The sequence below is a fragment of the Carassius carassius genome, chromosome 31, assembly GCF_963082965.1.
Source record: "Carassius carassius chromosome 31, fCarCar2.1, whole genome shotgun sequence".
Taxonomy (NCBI): Eukaryota; Metazoa; Chordata; class Actinopteri; order Cypriniformes; family Cyprinidae; genus Carassius; species Carassius carassius.
The window spans coordinates 15,166,133-15,181,057 of record NC_081785.1 but is presented as its reverse complement, the minus strand read 5'-3'; the positions used below and the strand labels follow the sequence as shown (position 1 = coordinate 15,181,057).

General features: G+C 36.5%; 1 protein-coding gene across 1 annotated transcript; it reads right to left on the bottom strand.

Moving 5' to 3' along the window:
* Positions 1-464: 464 nt before the first annotated feature.
* Positions 465-14,397, bottom strand: LOC132111629 (inositol-trisphosphate 3-kinase A-like). The gene is made up of 7 exons (XM_059519120.1): positions 13,707-14,397; positions 5,698-5,797; positions 4,658-4,871; positions 3,584-3,788; positions 2,793-2,891; positions 2,287-2,358; positions 465-1,598 (listed from the first exon to the last, which is right to left on the bottom strand). The coding sequence occupies exons 1-7, from the start codon at positions 14,154-14,156 to the stop codon at positions 1,395-1,397; spliced, it is 1,344 nt and encodes a 447-aa protein (XP_059375103.1). The 5' UTR covers positions 14,157-14,397; the 3' UTR covers positions 465-1,394.
* Between the last annotated feature and the right edge of the window lie 528 nt (positions 14,398-14,925).

Sequence of the window (14,925 nt, the reverse complement as noted above, 5' to 3'; positions counted from 1 at the left end):
GTTTAAATGTTTCATAATTTGACTGCATTTTAAAGAGCTTACTCTTTTTTTGTAGGATACTGGATAGAAGGGTAGAAATAGTTTTACTTTAGCCAGGAAAATGATTGCTGTATTTTTGGATTAATATTCCTTTCAAACTGAACTAACCCTTATGATATGTAGCTGTAATATATAATCTCAGTTTTATTGGTGTTTGTTTTATAATTATTATTTTTGTTGACGTTTGATGATCACTGCCAATGTTCTGCATGCATCTTTCTTTTTATAGAGGACTTTGCAGGGATCATTTCTAATCAGCCAGATTAGAAATGTACCATCACATGAAGTGAATTTTAACGTACTTGTACCACCTGTAATTTTTATGTTAAAATATGGACATTGTTGTATAATAGCAAACCTTAAATAAATCGTTTTTGATTATAATCCTGATATGAAAGACTAAAATGAATTTCAGAAACGCAGAATGATTTTTGAGCAGATGTTTTTTTTTATTTGTCATAAACATACTGCACAGGGAACACTGTAACAAAACTCACCTGCCCCCATAAACAAAATAGTGTCACAAGGTTAAGTTTGTCTGATAATGAAACACTTTCAGTGGTGTGCAGGTAGAGAAAATGACAACCCAGGTTCTTAAAACCAATATAATATATCCAAGAAAGAATTAATAAGTCCACCCATGATTGATCACTACAGTCAAAGCGATACATATCATTCTATTGTACAATAAATGCACTACTGTTGTGCATCATTCACATTGTATCACTGTATATGCATTCTACATAACACACTTCAATGCATGTGCTACACCAACTATACACTTTAGTTTGATGGTACTTTAAGAAACAGTCAGATGTGCAACGTCAATTGTTTGACTAGTGTTTGCAGGGCCTAGACATTGAACAAAATGTTGCTTACAACTAAATTTGATTATATGAAGTCTTATATGAAGTGCGCAGAAATAAACACTTGACTTTAATAGATTCCAGCATGCAAACCCAGCCAAAGAAACTGGACAAGCTAAACTGATTTTGTTCCTCATTATATTACAATTTTTGATTGAAAGGTCTATGCTTAAGTGATTGAAATTAGTTTTATATGCACACATAAATTGTGCCCTCATATGCATTTCTTTACAATTACGTTTTGTCTTTCTCTTTTTTTTTTTTTGGACTGTGGGGAAGAGTAACTGTATAATGCATTATGACAACAGACATATTCATGGTGCATTTATTAAAACCATGATCAGGGTGAAATGCTTTTACAGCCTAACACTGTAAAGTAATGGACTTCGTCTCTGGTAGCCTCCCTATAATGCACTGCAGAAGGTTTAAAAGTGTCTATTAGCATGCTGTGGCTGTCACTCGGACAGTGAGAAGTTTGCAGTCAGAAGGTCACTCCCTGGCCAATGAGGAAAGGGTTTGCAGCAGGTTCTCCAGGCCCCACAAGTATCCGTCTTCCCGGTTGCCCTCCTCCCAGGGTCTGTAGTGATCCAGATTCTGTCCGTCTAGGAGTGGTGTAGTCTTACCAAAATCAATGAGCCAGACTTCAGCTCTCTCTGTGTGATCGTGAATGAAGAGAAGCGAACTCCCAATTACCTTAAAGACATTGAAACATTTTTGAGGCGGGCCATACCATATGGGAGGGTTGTGAAGTGCAATTCAAACATTTGGGGTCAGTAAGATTTTTTATGTTTTTGATAGTAGTCCCTTATGCTCGGCAAGTCTGCATTTATTTGATCAAAAATACAGTAAAAACTGTACTAATTAGTGTCATTACTACAGTCTTCAGTGTCGCATGAACCTTCAGAAATCATTCTAACATACTGCTTTTTGCTCTCAAGAAACATTTCTTATTATTATCAGTGTTGAAAACAGTTAAATAAACCATGACATTTTCTCCCAATATGCTTTAAAGAATAGAAAGTTCAAAAGAACTTTTATGAAACATAAAAGTATTTACTGACTAACAATTAATGTGTCCTTGCTGAATAACAGTATTCATTTATTTCCTTAAATCTTACTAACCCCAAATACTGCAGTACAGTACAGTACAACCTTAATAATATGATGGATAATGAATATATTAATTATTAAGTTAACTAATTAGATATTAATTGGAATTGCACTGCAATACAGTACAGCATTAATAAATAATATAGTAGAATATATAGGATATGTTCTAGTTAGACATCAGTTTGGAAAATTGATTGGAAAATGTTAACATTGCACAATGGGGAAAGGATCAAGGTAAAATGCATCATTAAAATATATCAATATATTTTACCTCGTGTTTCTTGAAGAACTCTGAGGCTTTCAGTGCCTGTTTAATATCTTCAAGCCTTGTAATATAGGAGTTCTGTTAGGTAGGTGAAGGAGAAGGGCACAGCATGAATCATTAATTCAACTAGAATTATGCTAGAAGTAATTTTTAGTGAGGCTCCAATTACAATCACACCTTATACAGTAAGTGCAGTTAATTTGTTTCAGATTTTTTTTCTGTTGAGGCTTTATATTCCTGTGCTTGCCTGTTTTAAAATAAATATATCCTTTAAATATAATGACTTTAAACCATATAGACCCCATAATGAACAGATGAGCTTTTATGATACTGTTTTAACTGCCTTATGGGAGCAACGATATCTAACCTTTTTACATCAGACATATCTATCCCGGATACAACGTACTTAAGGTGTTCATTATGCCACAAAGAGAACATCCTTCCATTGAAGTGTAGATGTGCATGCATTATATCACAGAACAGGTTGGTCTAGTTCTCAAGAACTCACGCACAGTTATGTTTTTATTGCCTTTGACGAAATCCTTAAAGACCTGAATGACATCTTCCTTTGACCGGGTCTTTTTAAAGTCTGTGTTGCAGGTTTCCCCCCTCTGAAATAAGAAAAGAATGTATTGTTTTGAATGGAAAAGAAAAAAAAGTCAAGATGAAGAGCTGTTACTGACAAAAACAGCAGGTTGAGGATAACACAGTGTTCAAAAAAAAATAAAAAGCTGTCACTGGGGCGGTATATACCTTTTCAAAAGCTACACTTTTGTACATTTTATGTACTAATATGTACATTTAGGTAGTAATATCTACCTTTAAGGTACCAATATGGAACCTTTAGGTACAAATGTGTACCTTTTGAAAAGTTTCCACTACAGTGATACCTTTTGTACCTTTTTTTCCGGAGAGTGTGCAAAACATGTCAGTAAATACATTAATCCTTGTACACTTAATAGTGTTTAAAATGATTTGTAAATTATCTTAAACTGATTTGTGTTAGTACATAAAATAATAAACAAATAAAAATGATAATGATTACATTATTTTAAATTTATTAATAGTATTATAGGACATTTATTGACTTATTTTCAATTATTACAAAAATTATAGAATAATAATAAGTAATAATTGTATTTATGTGTTTAATAATTTAATATGACATTTTATTATTATTCATTATTATTAATAATAACTAAGTTAATATTCATTAGTTAATATTACAAGTACAAGATTCCAAAACCTGGTTTTCGGCTGAACTCAAATTCTGCTTGCTGTGATTTTTAGGCACTGTGGCTACCTTGATACCCTCAATCCGGAAGCCCAGAGTGTTAGTAGAGCTGAGACTTTCTCTCCACTGCATATAACGTGGTTTGGTAACAGCCTTCTGTTTCTTCTCCTCCGCTGTAGGAGCCTCTCCGTCCACCTCCAGCATCTTATTATACAAGTCTTCACGCAGCTTTGGCTTCACCCTGGCCCGCGCCAACTCCTCCTCCAGATATGTCCTACAAAGAAAGAAAGAAAGAAAGAAAGAAGTAGTTTTTTAAATAACCTAAGGGAAAGGTCAACTAATCGTGCCTGAAACGTTAATTCAGTCATCTGCAGTTTTTATTTTTTGCATGCTTGAACTTTACTTGACTTCCTGTGTGAGAAGAGGAAGTCACCAAGGGACTCCTTGCACAAAATCTCTCTCAGTGTGTAAAAAGAATGCACAAGTGTGTGTGTGTGTGTGTGTGTGTGTGAGAAGGAAGCCCTCAGGGACGCCCCGAGTCTGCCTCGCTAAGTGTGCATTTAAGTTTTGACTGCATGTGCACAGGAAGTGGTTATTATTGTTGTGCGAGGGCCTCTCTCTCTCCTCGCGAGCTCCACCCATCGCCCTGACAGGATGCAGGCCAACAACCAGAACAGGTGTTTCGACAGGCACAGTAAACCAGCCATGCACAATATATTAGCATGAAGATAAAAAGGAAAGAATTACGCATTAGCAAAACAAGTAATATGTTCTGTGTTATATTTAATGACAATAATTTTAATGTATTATTACTATTTTAAAAAAAAAATATATATAATTAATAGTTAATATTACAATATTTCCACTGCTCTATTTCAAATAAATGCAAATAAATGAACGCTGTGACAAAATGTCTTACGGTTTGCACAATATTAAGCTGCACAACTGTTTTCAGCAATGCTACAGAAACAGTTAACATTGTGAAGCTCTAACTGTGTTTTTTCCACATGCATTCCCTGTATCTCCTGCAAAAATTATCATAAAAAAATAAAGTATGGGAAAGTTAACAAATGACACTCAAAATATAAAGTAAATTCCTTTTTTTGGCAAAAAAAAAACATAACAATAAAACTATTACTCTACCTCACTCCCATCTTGCAGTCCATGACATTGGGCAAATCAAATTTGGCCAAAAGGTCTCTCATTTTGAGAAAAAGCTCTCCGTCTCTCTCGACCACCCCATAGTAGCTGGGCACGAAGGAATGTAAAGCGTCCTCTTTCAGCCTCTCGAAACACAGCTTCTCATTCTCTGAGAACTTCTTCAGGATGGAGCCCTCATCCCCTGCTTTAAAGCTGCCTGGGCAGAAACACAAACACAGACAAAGGATGACTGAGTCACTGAAGCACATATCATCAACACTGAGCCGCACAGACCTTAGTCAGGATCATCTGTTAGCTGATATGAACATTGCATGATAAATCATTTATGTTTGACATCTGCATGTGTTTAGCAACGTTTCAGATGTGTTGATGAATATAAGTTTATATGTATACTGTCATGGTTTTGGCATGTGAATATGCGTGAGTCCAGTGTCATCACATAACACTACTCAACCGCTTCCCTAAAATGGAATCAAATGACTAAACTTCCTCATGGCTTTTACAAAAAAAAATATTGTTGTTTACAATAAAACAGCCAGAAGACAGTGACGTTTTTGACAAGGAAGCAATCTGTCTGCAAATAAATTTGATGGAGATGAGTACGGTATTTATGAAATAATGTCCAAAAAGAAGTTAATAACTACAAATAAAAGCAGAGCTACATAAAATATGCTTTTCACCCTTTTTTTGACTTTTAATTTACATACAAAATGACTGCTTTCAAGAATAATAATTACAGAGTAAAAAGCGTCTGATTTGGTTTTAACAATCGCTTTTTAAAACAATTAACCAAAATAATAGTATAAAAACAATACTCATGTCTGAAGGTTGAGGTTAATAATTTAATAATTATCATAGTCATTTGTTTAAAAAGAATTGTAATATAAATATTCAATTATTGGTTGCATGTTGATTGTAAATTGCAGTCCTATATGCATTTACCCCAGAAACTGTGTAAATATGGAACTGTAACATGCATTTAAATTGGACTAAAATGTGCCGAATTTGGCGGGGGGTGTTACCTTTATGGCCTGCTAACTGTACCCAGGATAGTCGTCTTCGCTGTGAGTTCACTAATGGGCAACTGACAATAGTCTTCAGCTTCCACCAGGCATTGCTTTGCTGCAACACATTAAAACATAATCATTCATGACTATGGAATACATTGAATACTCTGCTGTAAATAAAACTCAACCCTTGACCGTCTGACAATAGGTCTGAGATAAAAGAAGTGTGACCAGTGACCAAAACCAACTGACAATGTTTTTTCAACACTCCACAATGTCCCTTCAGTGTGTGAGACTGAGTCATACACACATGGTCTCAGTTGGAGCTGTGAAGCTCTGTAATCTAGCACTTCAGCCCATAACATAGACGTATGGTTTGCTGCCCATTTCAAATAAACATTCGGAAAAACAAGTCTGTTCATTTGAGGAGTAACATTTGCACAGCACACTGTCTCTTATAAGCTGTTTCTTGAAGTCAGTGTGATGTTACAAAATCCTTTACTTTAATAATGTGACATACTTTCCATTGAACCAGGTGAACCAGGAGGTCCAATTGTATCATTTTCCAAATAAAGTCAAATGTGATTTTATTTTGATTATGTGGTCATGATGTAACAGACGCAGCGACAGATCGTATCTTTTACATTGTTACATAAATCAAATTAAAAAATTTGGGGCAGGACTTGGATCTATGGCTTGTTGACTGGATAGATATATACACACACACACTGCTATTCAAAACTTTCTGATCAATGTGATTTTTATGTTTGTTTTTTATGTATGTTTATTATACTCATCAAGATATTGTTTAACATTATTGCCATTTAAAATAAGCTTTCTATTTTAATTTCTATTTTAATATACTTTAAAATGTAATTAATTACTGTGATGTAAATAAATAACACAAAAATAAACATTAATTAGATCAACAATAGTTTAATATGATCTTGTTTTCAGAGATATTGGGATCCAAAAAATTTTGATTAATTGCTTAGCCCTACAATAAAAATGTAAATTTCAGGCCAAGTTAATGGTTCCGATATAAAGATTCATTATACTTTAACATCAATTATCATGTACTATACCTTACTGAGACAATCACCAATCACTTCCATTTTCTCTGTATTTTTTGTTACTTAATAAATATTAAATGTTCTTCACTGCAGTAAAAATATAATACATATTTTTCTTAAATGCACTTTAATTACCTAAACTGTAAAAATAAAATGTACAACCCGAATTCCGGAAAAGTTGGGACGTTTTTTAAATTTTAATAAAATGAAAACTAAAGGAATTTCAAATCACATGAGCCAATATTTTATTCACAATAGAACATAGATAACGTAGCAAATGTTTAAACTGAGAGGTTTTACACTTTTATCCACTTAATTAGCTCATTTAAAATTTAATGCCTGCTACAGGTCTCAAAGAAGTTGGCACAGGGGCAACAAATGGCTAAAAAAGCAAGCAGTTTTGAAAAGATTCAGCTGGGAGAACATCTAGTGATTAAGTTAATTGATATCAGGTCTGTAACATGATTAGCTATAAAAGCTTTGTCTTAGAGAAGCAGAGTCTCTCAGAAGTAAAGATGGGCAGAGGCTCTCCAATCTGTGAAAGACTGCGTAAAAAAATTGTGGAAAACTTTAAAAACAATGTTCCTCAACGTCAAATTGCAAAGGCTTTGCAAATCTCATCATCTACAGTGCATAACATCATCAAAAGATTCAGAGAAACTGGAGAAATCTCTGTGCGTAAGGGACAAGGCCGGAGACCTTTATTGGATGCCCGTGGTCTTCGGGCTCTCAGACGACACTGCATCACTCATCGGCATGATTGTGTCAATGACATTACTAAATGGGCCCAGGAATACTTTCAGAAACCACTGTCGGTAAACACAATCCGCCGTGCCATCAGCAGATGCCAACTAAAGCTCTATCATGCAAAAAGGAAGCCATATGTGAACATGGTCCAGAAGCGCCGTCGTGTCCTGTGGGCCAAGGCTCATTTAAAATGGACTATTTCAAAGTGGAATAGTGTTTTATGGTCAGACGAGTCCAAATTTGACATTCTTGTTGGAAATCACGGACGCCGTGTCCTCCGGGCTAAAGAGGAGGGAGACCTTCCAGCATGTTATCAGCGTTCAGTTCAAAAGCCAGCATCTCTGATGGTATGGGGGTGCATAAGTGCATACGGTATGGGCAGCTTGCATGTTTTGGAAGGCTCTGTGAATGCTGAAAGGTATATAAAGGTTTTAGAGCAACATATGCTTCCTTCCAAACAACGTTTATTTCAGGGAAGGCCTTGTTTATTTCAGCAGGACAATGCAAAACCACATACTGCAGCTATAACAACAGCATGGCTTCGTCGTAGAAGAGTCCGGGTGCTAACCTGGCCTGCCTGCAGTCCAGATCTTTCACCTTTAGAGAACATTTGGCGCATCATTAAACGAAAAATACGTCAAAGACGACCACGAACTCTTCAGCAGCTGGAAATCTATATAAGGCAAGAATGGGACCAAATTCCAACAGCAAAACTCCAGCAACTCATAGCCTCAATGCCCAGACGTCTCCAAACTGTTTTGAAAATAAAAGGAGATGCTACACCATGGTAAACATGCCCCGTCCCAACTATTTTGAGACCTGTAGCAGAAATCAAAATTGAAATGAGCTCATTTTGTGCATAAAATTGTAAACTTTCTCAGTTTAAACATTTGCATGTTATCTATGTTCTATTGTGAATAAAATATTGGCTCATGTGATTTGAAAGTCTTTTAGTTTTCATTTTATTAAAATTTAAAAAACGTCCCAACTTTTCCGGAATTCGGGTTGTAAGAAAAAAAAACCTTTAGGAAAAGGGTGCAGGTGTTGAAATGTTAAGGGTGTAACTGAAGTGAAGTGTTTGTTCTTCCACTTAATATGGAAAGAAATATGTTTGTTACTTTCTGCCTCTGCTGATGAAGCAGATGAGTGAAGTTTGCCAACATATGTTGAATTCACCCTCAGGTACAACAGCTGAATGGAAAACAATACAATACTTTGTGTGTAAGTGTGTAAGTGTGTAAGTGTGCGGCAATTATTACTGAGCCTTCAAAATGGATGTGGTACATAAAACTTTGGACAAGATCCAGAGAGTACATCATATAATTTAAAGTCATGCAGACTGCGTACGGCCCTGTATACATACAGAGAAAAGCCATAAACCAAAGGGTATGCCCTGCACTTTGTGAAGCTGTGCACACATTTTTAACACACCCATAACTAAATATTGAACTGGACGGTCATGCAGACAATTCAAACATTATGGTGCCAACTCTCAAACAACTACCAATCACGTTTTATGAAAATGTGACATGTTTCTATGAAAACATAAAAAGCTTTACCTTCAATAAACATATCTACTGAACCACAAAAAAAGTCAACACTCATCTGTTTAGTCTCTTTGCTACTGAAAATTACATTTCAGCAGTCATTTGAAATTTTTTATACGATTATAATAATTGATTATTAAAAACGAGGCACTTGAAATTATATAAATATGAAAGTGAAAATATAAAGCTTAAAGCTGAACCTGACATCTTTGGTATTTTTTATTTACTAGTTAGACAAAAAAAAACTCATCTCAGTTTTACTGAGACTACATTTTGAAGCATAGGCTATTTTTACTACAACAGAGGATTGACATTTTTTTTACATTGCCAATCCTCTTTTGTAGTGTAAATGTTCTGCAAGAAAAAAGCAAGAAAAAATAAAATAAATAAAAAGAATAATTTCAAATGTGAGTATTAAAATATGTATTATAGTCACAAGAGTTTATAAAACTGACCTGAGCTGCTCTTCCATCGAACTGCGGGTGGAAACTTGTTTGTGACACTGTGGCTTCTGCTTAAATGTCAAACGGCAATGAGTTTATGTTTTGATACAGGCTGATAAAATGAAGTGTTTGTCACTGTATGTGTTTTCCTTTTTCAGAATAGGTGTCTGCAACAGCTCTGCGTAAACATTCAGTTTATAAGCTCTAAATGGTTTTTTCACAGTGCCATTGAGCTTGACTTTTATTGGGCTAAAGAAGATGAACATTGATCAGTTCATTCAGTGCAAGGTGTGTAACTTTCCGAAAAAGAAAGAATAAATACTATGCAGACATGGCGTCAAGATTTACAGAGGCAAAGTGTTTAAAGTACAATGACAGCGAAGGCCTTCTATGGGAACGAATGAGCTTGAGGACCACCAAACATAAGACATCCATTCAGAATAATCACATGGCAGAAGTGAGAAACAAAACAGAGACGATTGGTAAGATTTATCTATTAAGCACTGGGTTAAAAAATACTATTTCTACATATTTATTTGCTCTGTTTTTTAAAGACTTGTATAGTCCTTTCATTTACATTCACCCTTACATTCATGCATTCGGCAGATGCTTCAATCCAAAGTGAGTTTTAATGTATTCAAAGTAACTTTCCCACCCAATGACTGCAATATTTTCACAAAAAATTACAAAGGTCATCACTTTTGCCTCTATTTCAGAAATTATAAGAATGTATTAAAAAGGCTTTAGCACATAGCGGTTAAGCCTGTTGAGCTTGTTATTTTAACACTCAAAGTGCTGCCAACTTGTTAAAGCTGCACGCCTGTGATATTTGCCCAACTCAAACTACATTGAAGATACTTAATGCAAACAAAAAATAAACAATTCCGGTAAAAAACTCCGAACATCCTACTTGGTAAACAATGATGCAATGGATGGATGGATATCTCCGTTATATTTTTTTGCTATTTACTACTGCAAATATTTAATAAGAAATAACAAAGAAGAGCCACATGATACAAATCTAGCCGCAAATACCATGTGTTGTTTTGAATTGGCAACGCAGTGAACGGACATGCTTTCACAATTAGGAGCAAGTACAGACAAACAAACACCCACACGAACGTACAATAATCATGACCTTGAATGAGCTCTTTACAGCTATCAATTGAACACAAAGCTGTTATTGGATATGAAGATTTCAATCAAGTTTTTCTAATGCCTCAGTCATAATTACAAAAAATGAAATTCTTCAAGATACAATGACAGTTATCACAAGACTCACTGGCAACTCAAGAACAGATAAAAACTATTTCATAACTTTCAACAAGACAGTTCCTCATTGCCAGTCTCATGTTCTCATGATTGTCTGCTTTTATTTTAAAAAGGTCATATGACATTGCTAAAAAGAACATTATTTTGCGTATTTGGTCTAACGCAATGTATCCGGTTTAAGGTTAAAAAAACATATGATGTGCATTATTTTTTCTCCTTTATGGCCCACCTTTCTGAAACGCATCGATTTTTACAAAGCTCATTGTTCTGAAAAAGCGAGGTGTGCTCTGATTGGCCAGCTATCCAGAGCATTGTGATTGGCTGAATACCTCAAGCGTGTGACAGAAATGTTACGCCCCTTGACATACTGTCATGCCATCTCCCAGCAGGACGAGACTGAGTCCGTTTCAAATGATTCAGTTCGATTTGGATTTGGTGAACTGGTTCGACCGGTTCACTAAGAAGATCCGGTTAAATAGAACGATTCGTTCACGATCCGTACATCAGACGAGACAAAACCAATAAAACCCATAACAAATGAGGCATTGTTGCATCCAGTGGGGACATAATTACTGATTATAATGACTTATACTATGTTTTTATGTGTTTCGTTGCGTATCACGCTGTGTAAACATAAAACCATGTCTGCATTAGTGATCGGAGAAACAACAAACAGCAAGTGCTACTCTAGACCGCTCAAAACTTGCGTTTGAATCATCATTTAAATATAAAAACCGTACTTACAGACCATGAGTCAGAAGCCCCAGACTGTCCTTACAAAGCTGGAATTGCCCAACTTTATAGAAACAGCTTTCGTGCTACGGACGCATTGTAGGCTACTGGTTCAGGAAACAGTCCTCCATAAAATGTGCTGCACACATCTGAATATTTGGTTGAACTGTTCTGGAACAGTGTTGAAAATCTAACTTAACCATTGATTTCTAGTTGCGTCCTCTTTTGAAAGGCCAAAGTAGCTTCGCTTTCACAATAGCCGCGTTTCCACTGTCGAGCTTAAACTGGGTGCTAGTGCGTGCCAGGGCCAGTCGCGTTTCCACTGTCACTTCCGGGGCTTGATCGTGCCTCGTCAGGGCTTCCTCAGGGCCAACGGCCAGGGTTTTTTGGCCCGATGAAAACCTTGGGCCAAAGCGGGCCAGCTGGGGCTAGAGGAGGGGTTATGAACAAAGGCGGAGTTTCTAAGCGTCTGGAGAGCGTCAGCGCTGCAGATCACTTCAGAAAAATAACAGCTTTAACACTGGTATTAAAGACTTTTTAAAATAAGTTATTAAAATAAGTAAAACTCACTTTCAGTCAGCAGCGAGTGTTTGAAATAACGCAATCCGATCCGATGTGGATTATAATCACCATACAAGGCAGAAATATTTTAAGCGATGTAAAAGACTATGCACGCTAAACATTAATGTTACCACAGTAAACATGGTAAATATGACCGCTTGAAGAAATCAGACGTCAGCTTCTTATTCTCTATCACAATCGTGTATATATTTAGTAACTTATATTATCTGTCATAAATCTCGTCTCGAGAGTTATAGCTCCATAAAAATATAATAATGTTTTTGTTCGGGAGTTTTTATAAAAATAAAGATATTATCATTCATTCTAAATGTGACGTATATAGGCTACTGTTGCTACAAATAAACAGAAACAGACTCGACTGAATAAGCAGGCTATTTTCATAAGCGTATAAAATAAATAAATAAAATATAAATAAATTTATTTCTGTGTGATTAATTTTGGGTCCTGATAAATTAATTCATTATGATCAATGTATCATATATTCTATAATAAAACATTGATGATTTTGAATTTAAATATTTAACAAAGCATGCAAACAAATGGCCGTTTTTATAATGTTCATTTTGTGGTCGCACATGTTCCAGTGATTTATTAGTATTCTGTATTATTATAGATCCAGTATTAGTTTTCTGATAACTTCTCTTTGTTGGTGAAATGATAGGGTTGCGTGACGTTGTTCCTGAGAGGCGTGTATAGGGCGTGTTTTAGTTACTTGGAGCGGGGCTTCAGGCTCGACTGTGGAAACGCTGCGCTATTCTGGCCTCTGTGCTACTGGACCGAGGCTATTAGCACCGCCCGGCCCGTTTTAAGCCCTGGCTCGCACTGGCCCGACAGTGGAAATGCGGCTAATGAAACACAGCTCCTCCACAACAACACTACAGCAAGAATCAAAGTTACACCTTCTTTCTTTGTGTGAACATTTGGGCGGCGTTATGCAAATCTTCCCACACAGTGACATAGACATGTGGGAGGCGTTTTAGGGGGGCGTATTTGATAACAGTTTGACTCTTAACTGTTATAAAGAATATTTATTTGGATTGGAGACTTTAGTCTTTACTAAACGTTAAAGATCTTCTTGATGCACCAAGAGCTTTTAACACTCACAGAGAAAGGAAAAATTTTAGTTGCATCATATGACCCCTTTAAAAAGAGATCTGTAAGAATAAAGAGCCCATAATTTAATTCACCCCAAGTCTCTTCAGAAGTCTATATTTGCTATATAATAAACAAATCCCAATAAAAAAATTACAATTATTTCTTATATATCTTATAGTCATCAGTCATTAATTTGCTGAAAATCCCGTTACAGGATGCCAAATGTTAGGCTCAAATGTGACAACTTGCCCCATATTCTCTGATAACACGAAACACTATTGCACCAGGTTATCACAAAAGATCAACTGTTTAATGAACTCAAATCATTTTCCCCTGTGTAATACCGTTTGAAATATACAATAGCTTTTTGCAGCCAGAATTAGAAATTTAATGTTGACTCTATACTGAAAAATATTCACAAGAGTAAAAAGTGCGACAACTAGCCCCTTTACAAACTCTCAACACCTACCTCGGTCTACCAAGCACCTACCTTTTTTTATAGATTATAGCACGTGAATGACTACATAACCTACCTCTCCTGAATCTACTGAGTCCCCCAAATGCTCGAGTGTCACGATGCCTTTGCTTTTGGTCTCGTTGTCGCTGAGGATGTCATCCTCCGACTCGTCAAACGCCGTGGAGGAGCCGTTGGAGGAGATGGAGGAGTTGGAGAGTTTACGGCGCAGCCGTCCGTTCACCTCCTCCTCCAGATCCTCCTCAGTGATCTCCCGTGAGTCCCCATCAGACGTGATGGTCACCTGCGGAACTAGGCACACTCTCCCCCGGTTACCGTCGGAGAGAAAGCCTGCTTGCCCACTGAACTGTTCCGCCATCTGTGCTTGATCATCACAAATCTCTATGGATGAAAAGTTTCCTGCGCGTCCTCCTCCTCCTCCTCCTCCTCCTCTCCGGGATCCGTCGCCAACCGGAGACGAATGGAAGAACACCGCCTCTCTCAGCGACCTCCGCCTCTGTTTGGGCATCGAGGTGCCAGGAGGGCTCAGATTATCCCACCTCTGTCCGAGGGGCCACACGCTGCGATAGTGAGTGGGGGCCCCTAAAATAAATCCAGTGTGTCAGAGGCTTTGTTTCCAGTAAGTTATGTAACAAACGATCTCCATCCAGATAAGTTTGTTTGTCTTCGCGTGAGTGCGTGGAGGCGCGTTCACAGTCTGGGAGCCCCTGTTAACAGCGCTCGAGCTGAGTGAACACACACCTTCCGCGTTTGAAGCGTTTCCCCGCTCTTCCTGACTTTTAATTTGGCTTTTGCTTGGTAGCTCATTTCCTTATTCAGTGTAGAATTCGACCACACTGCTGTTTATTGTCTATTCGTGTACTGTAGACATCGGGATAAACCTTCACTTTGTCCATCTGAACCTGCAGAGTGGACTTTAAATGTTAAAATAGGCTGCATGTTACAAATGTAGTAAAAGTAAAAAATAATCTTAGTCAAAGTAACGTGAATTATATGATTATGTTGGGATATCTATACAACAATGTTATAAAGCATCGTTTAGCATATTTCAAATTATTTTATAACTATTGTTTATCAGATTTATGTTAAATTACAACAGAAAATATGCACAAAATAAATGCCCAAAACAGATTGAATATCTAATCCTTTACTGAAAACAACTAATTTTATTTGAAGTTTACTAGGGTAGCTATATAATTCATAGATGTTGTGGTTGTCAGAACTTGCTGGAAAAATACAGTGAAACAAGTATTTTGATGACTTTATATTTTAGAAAC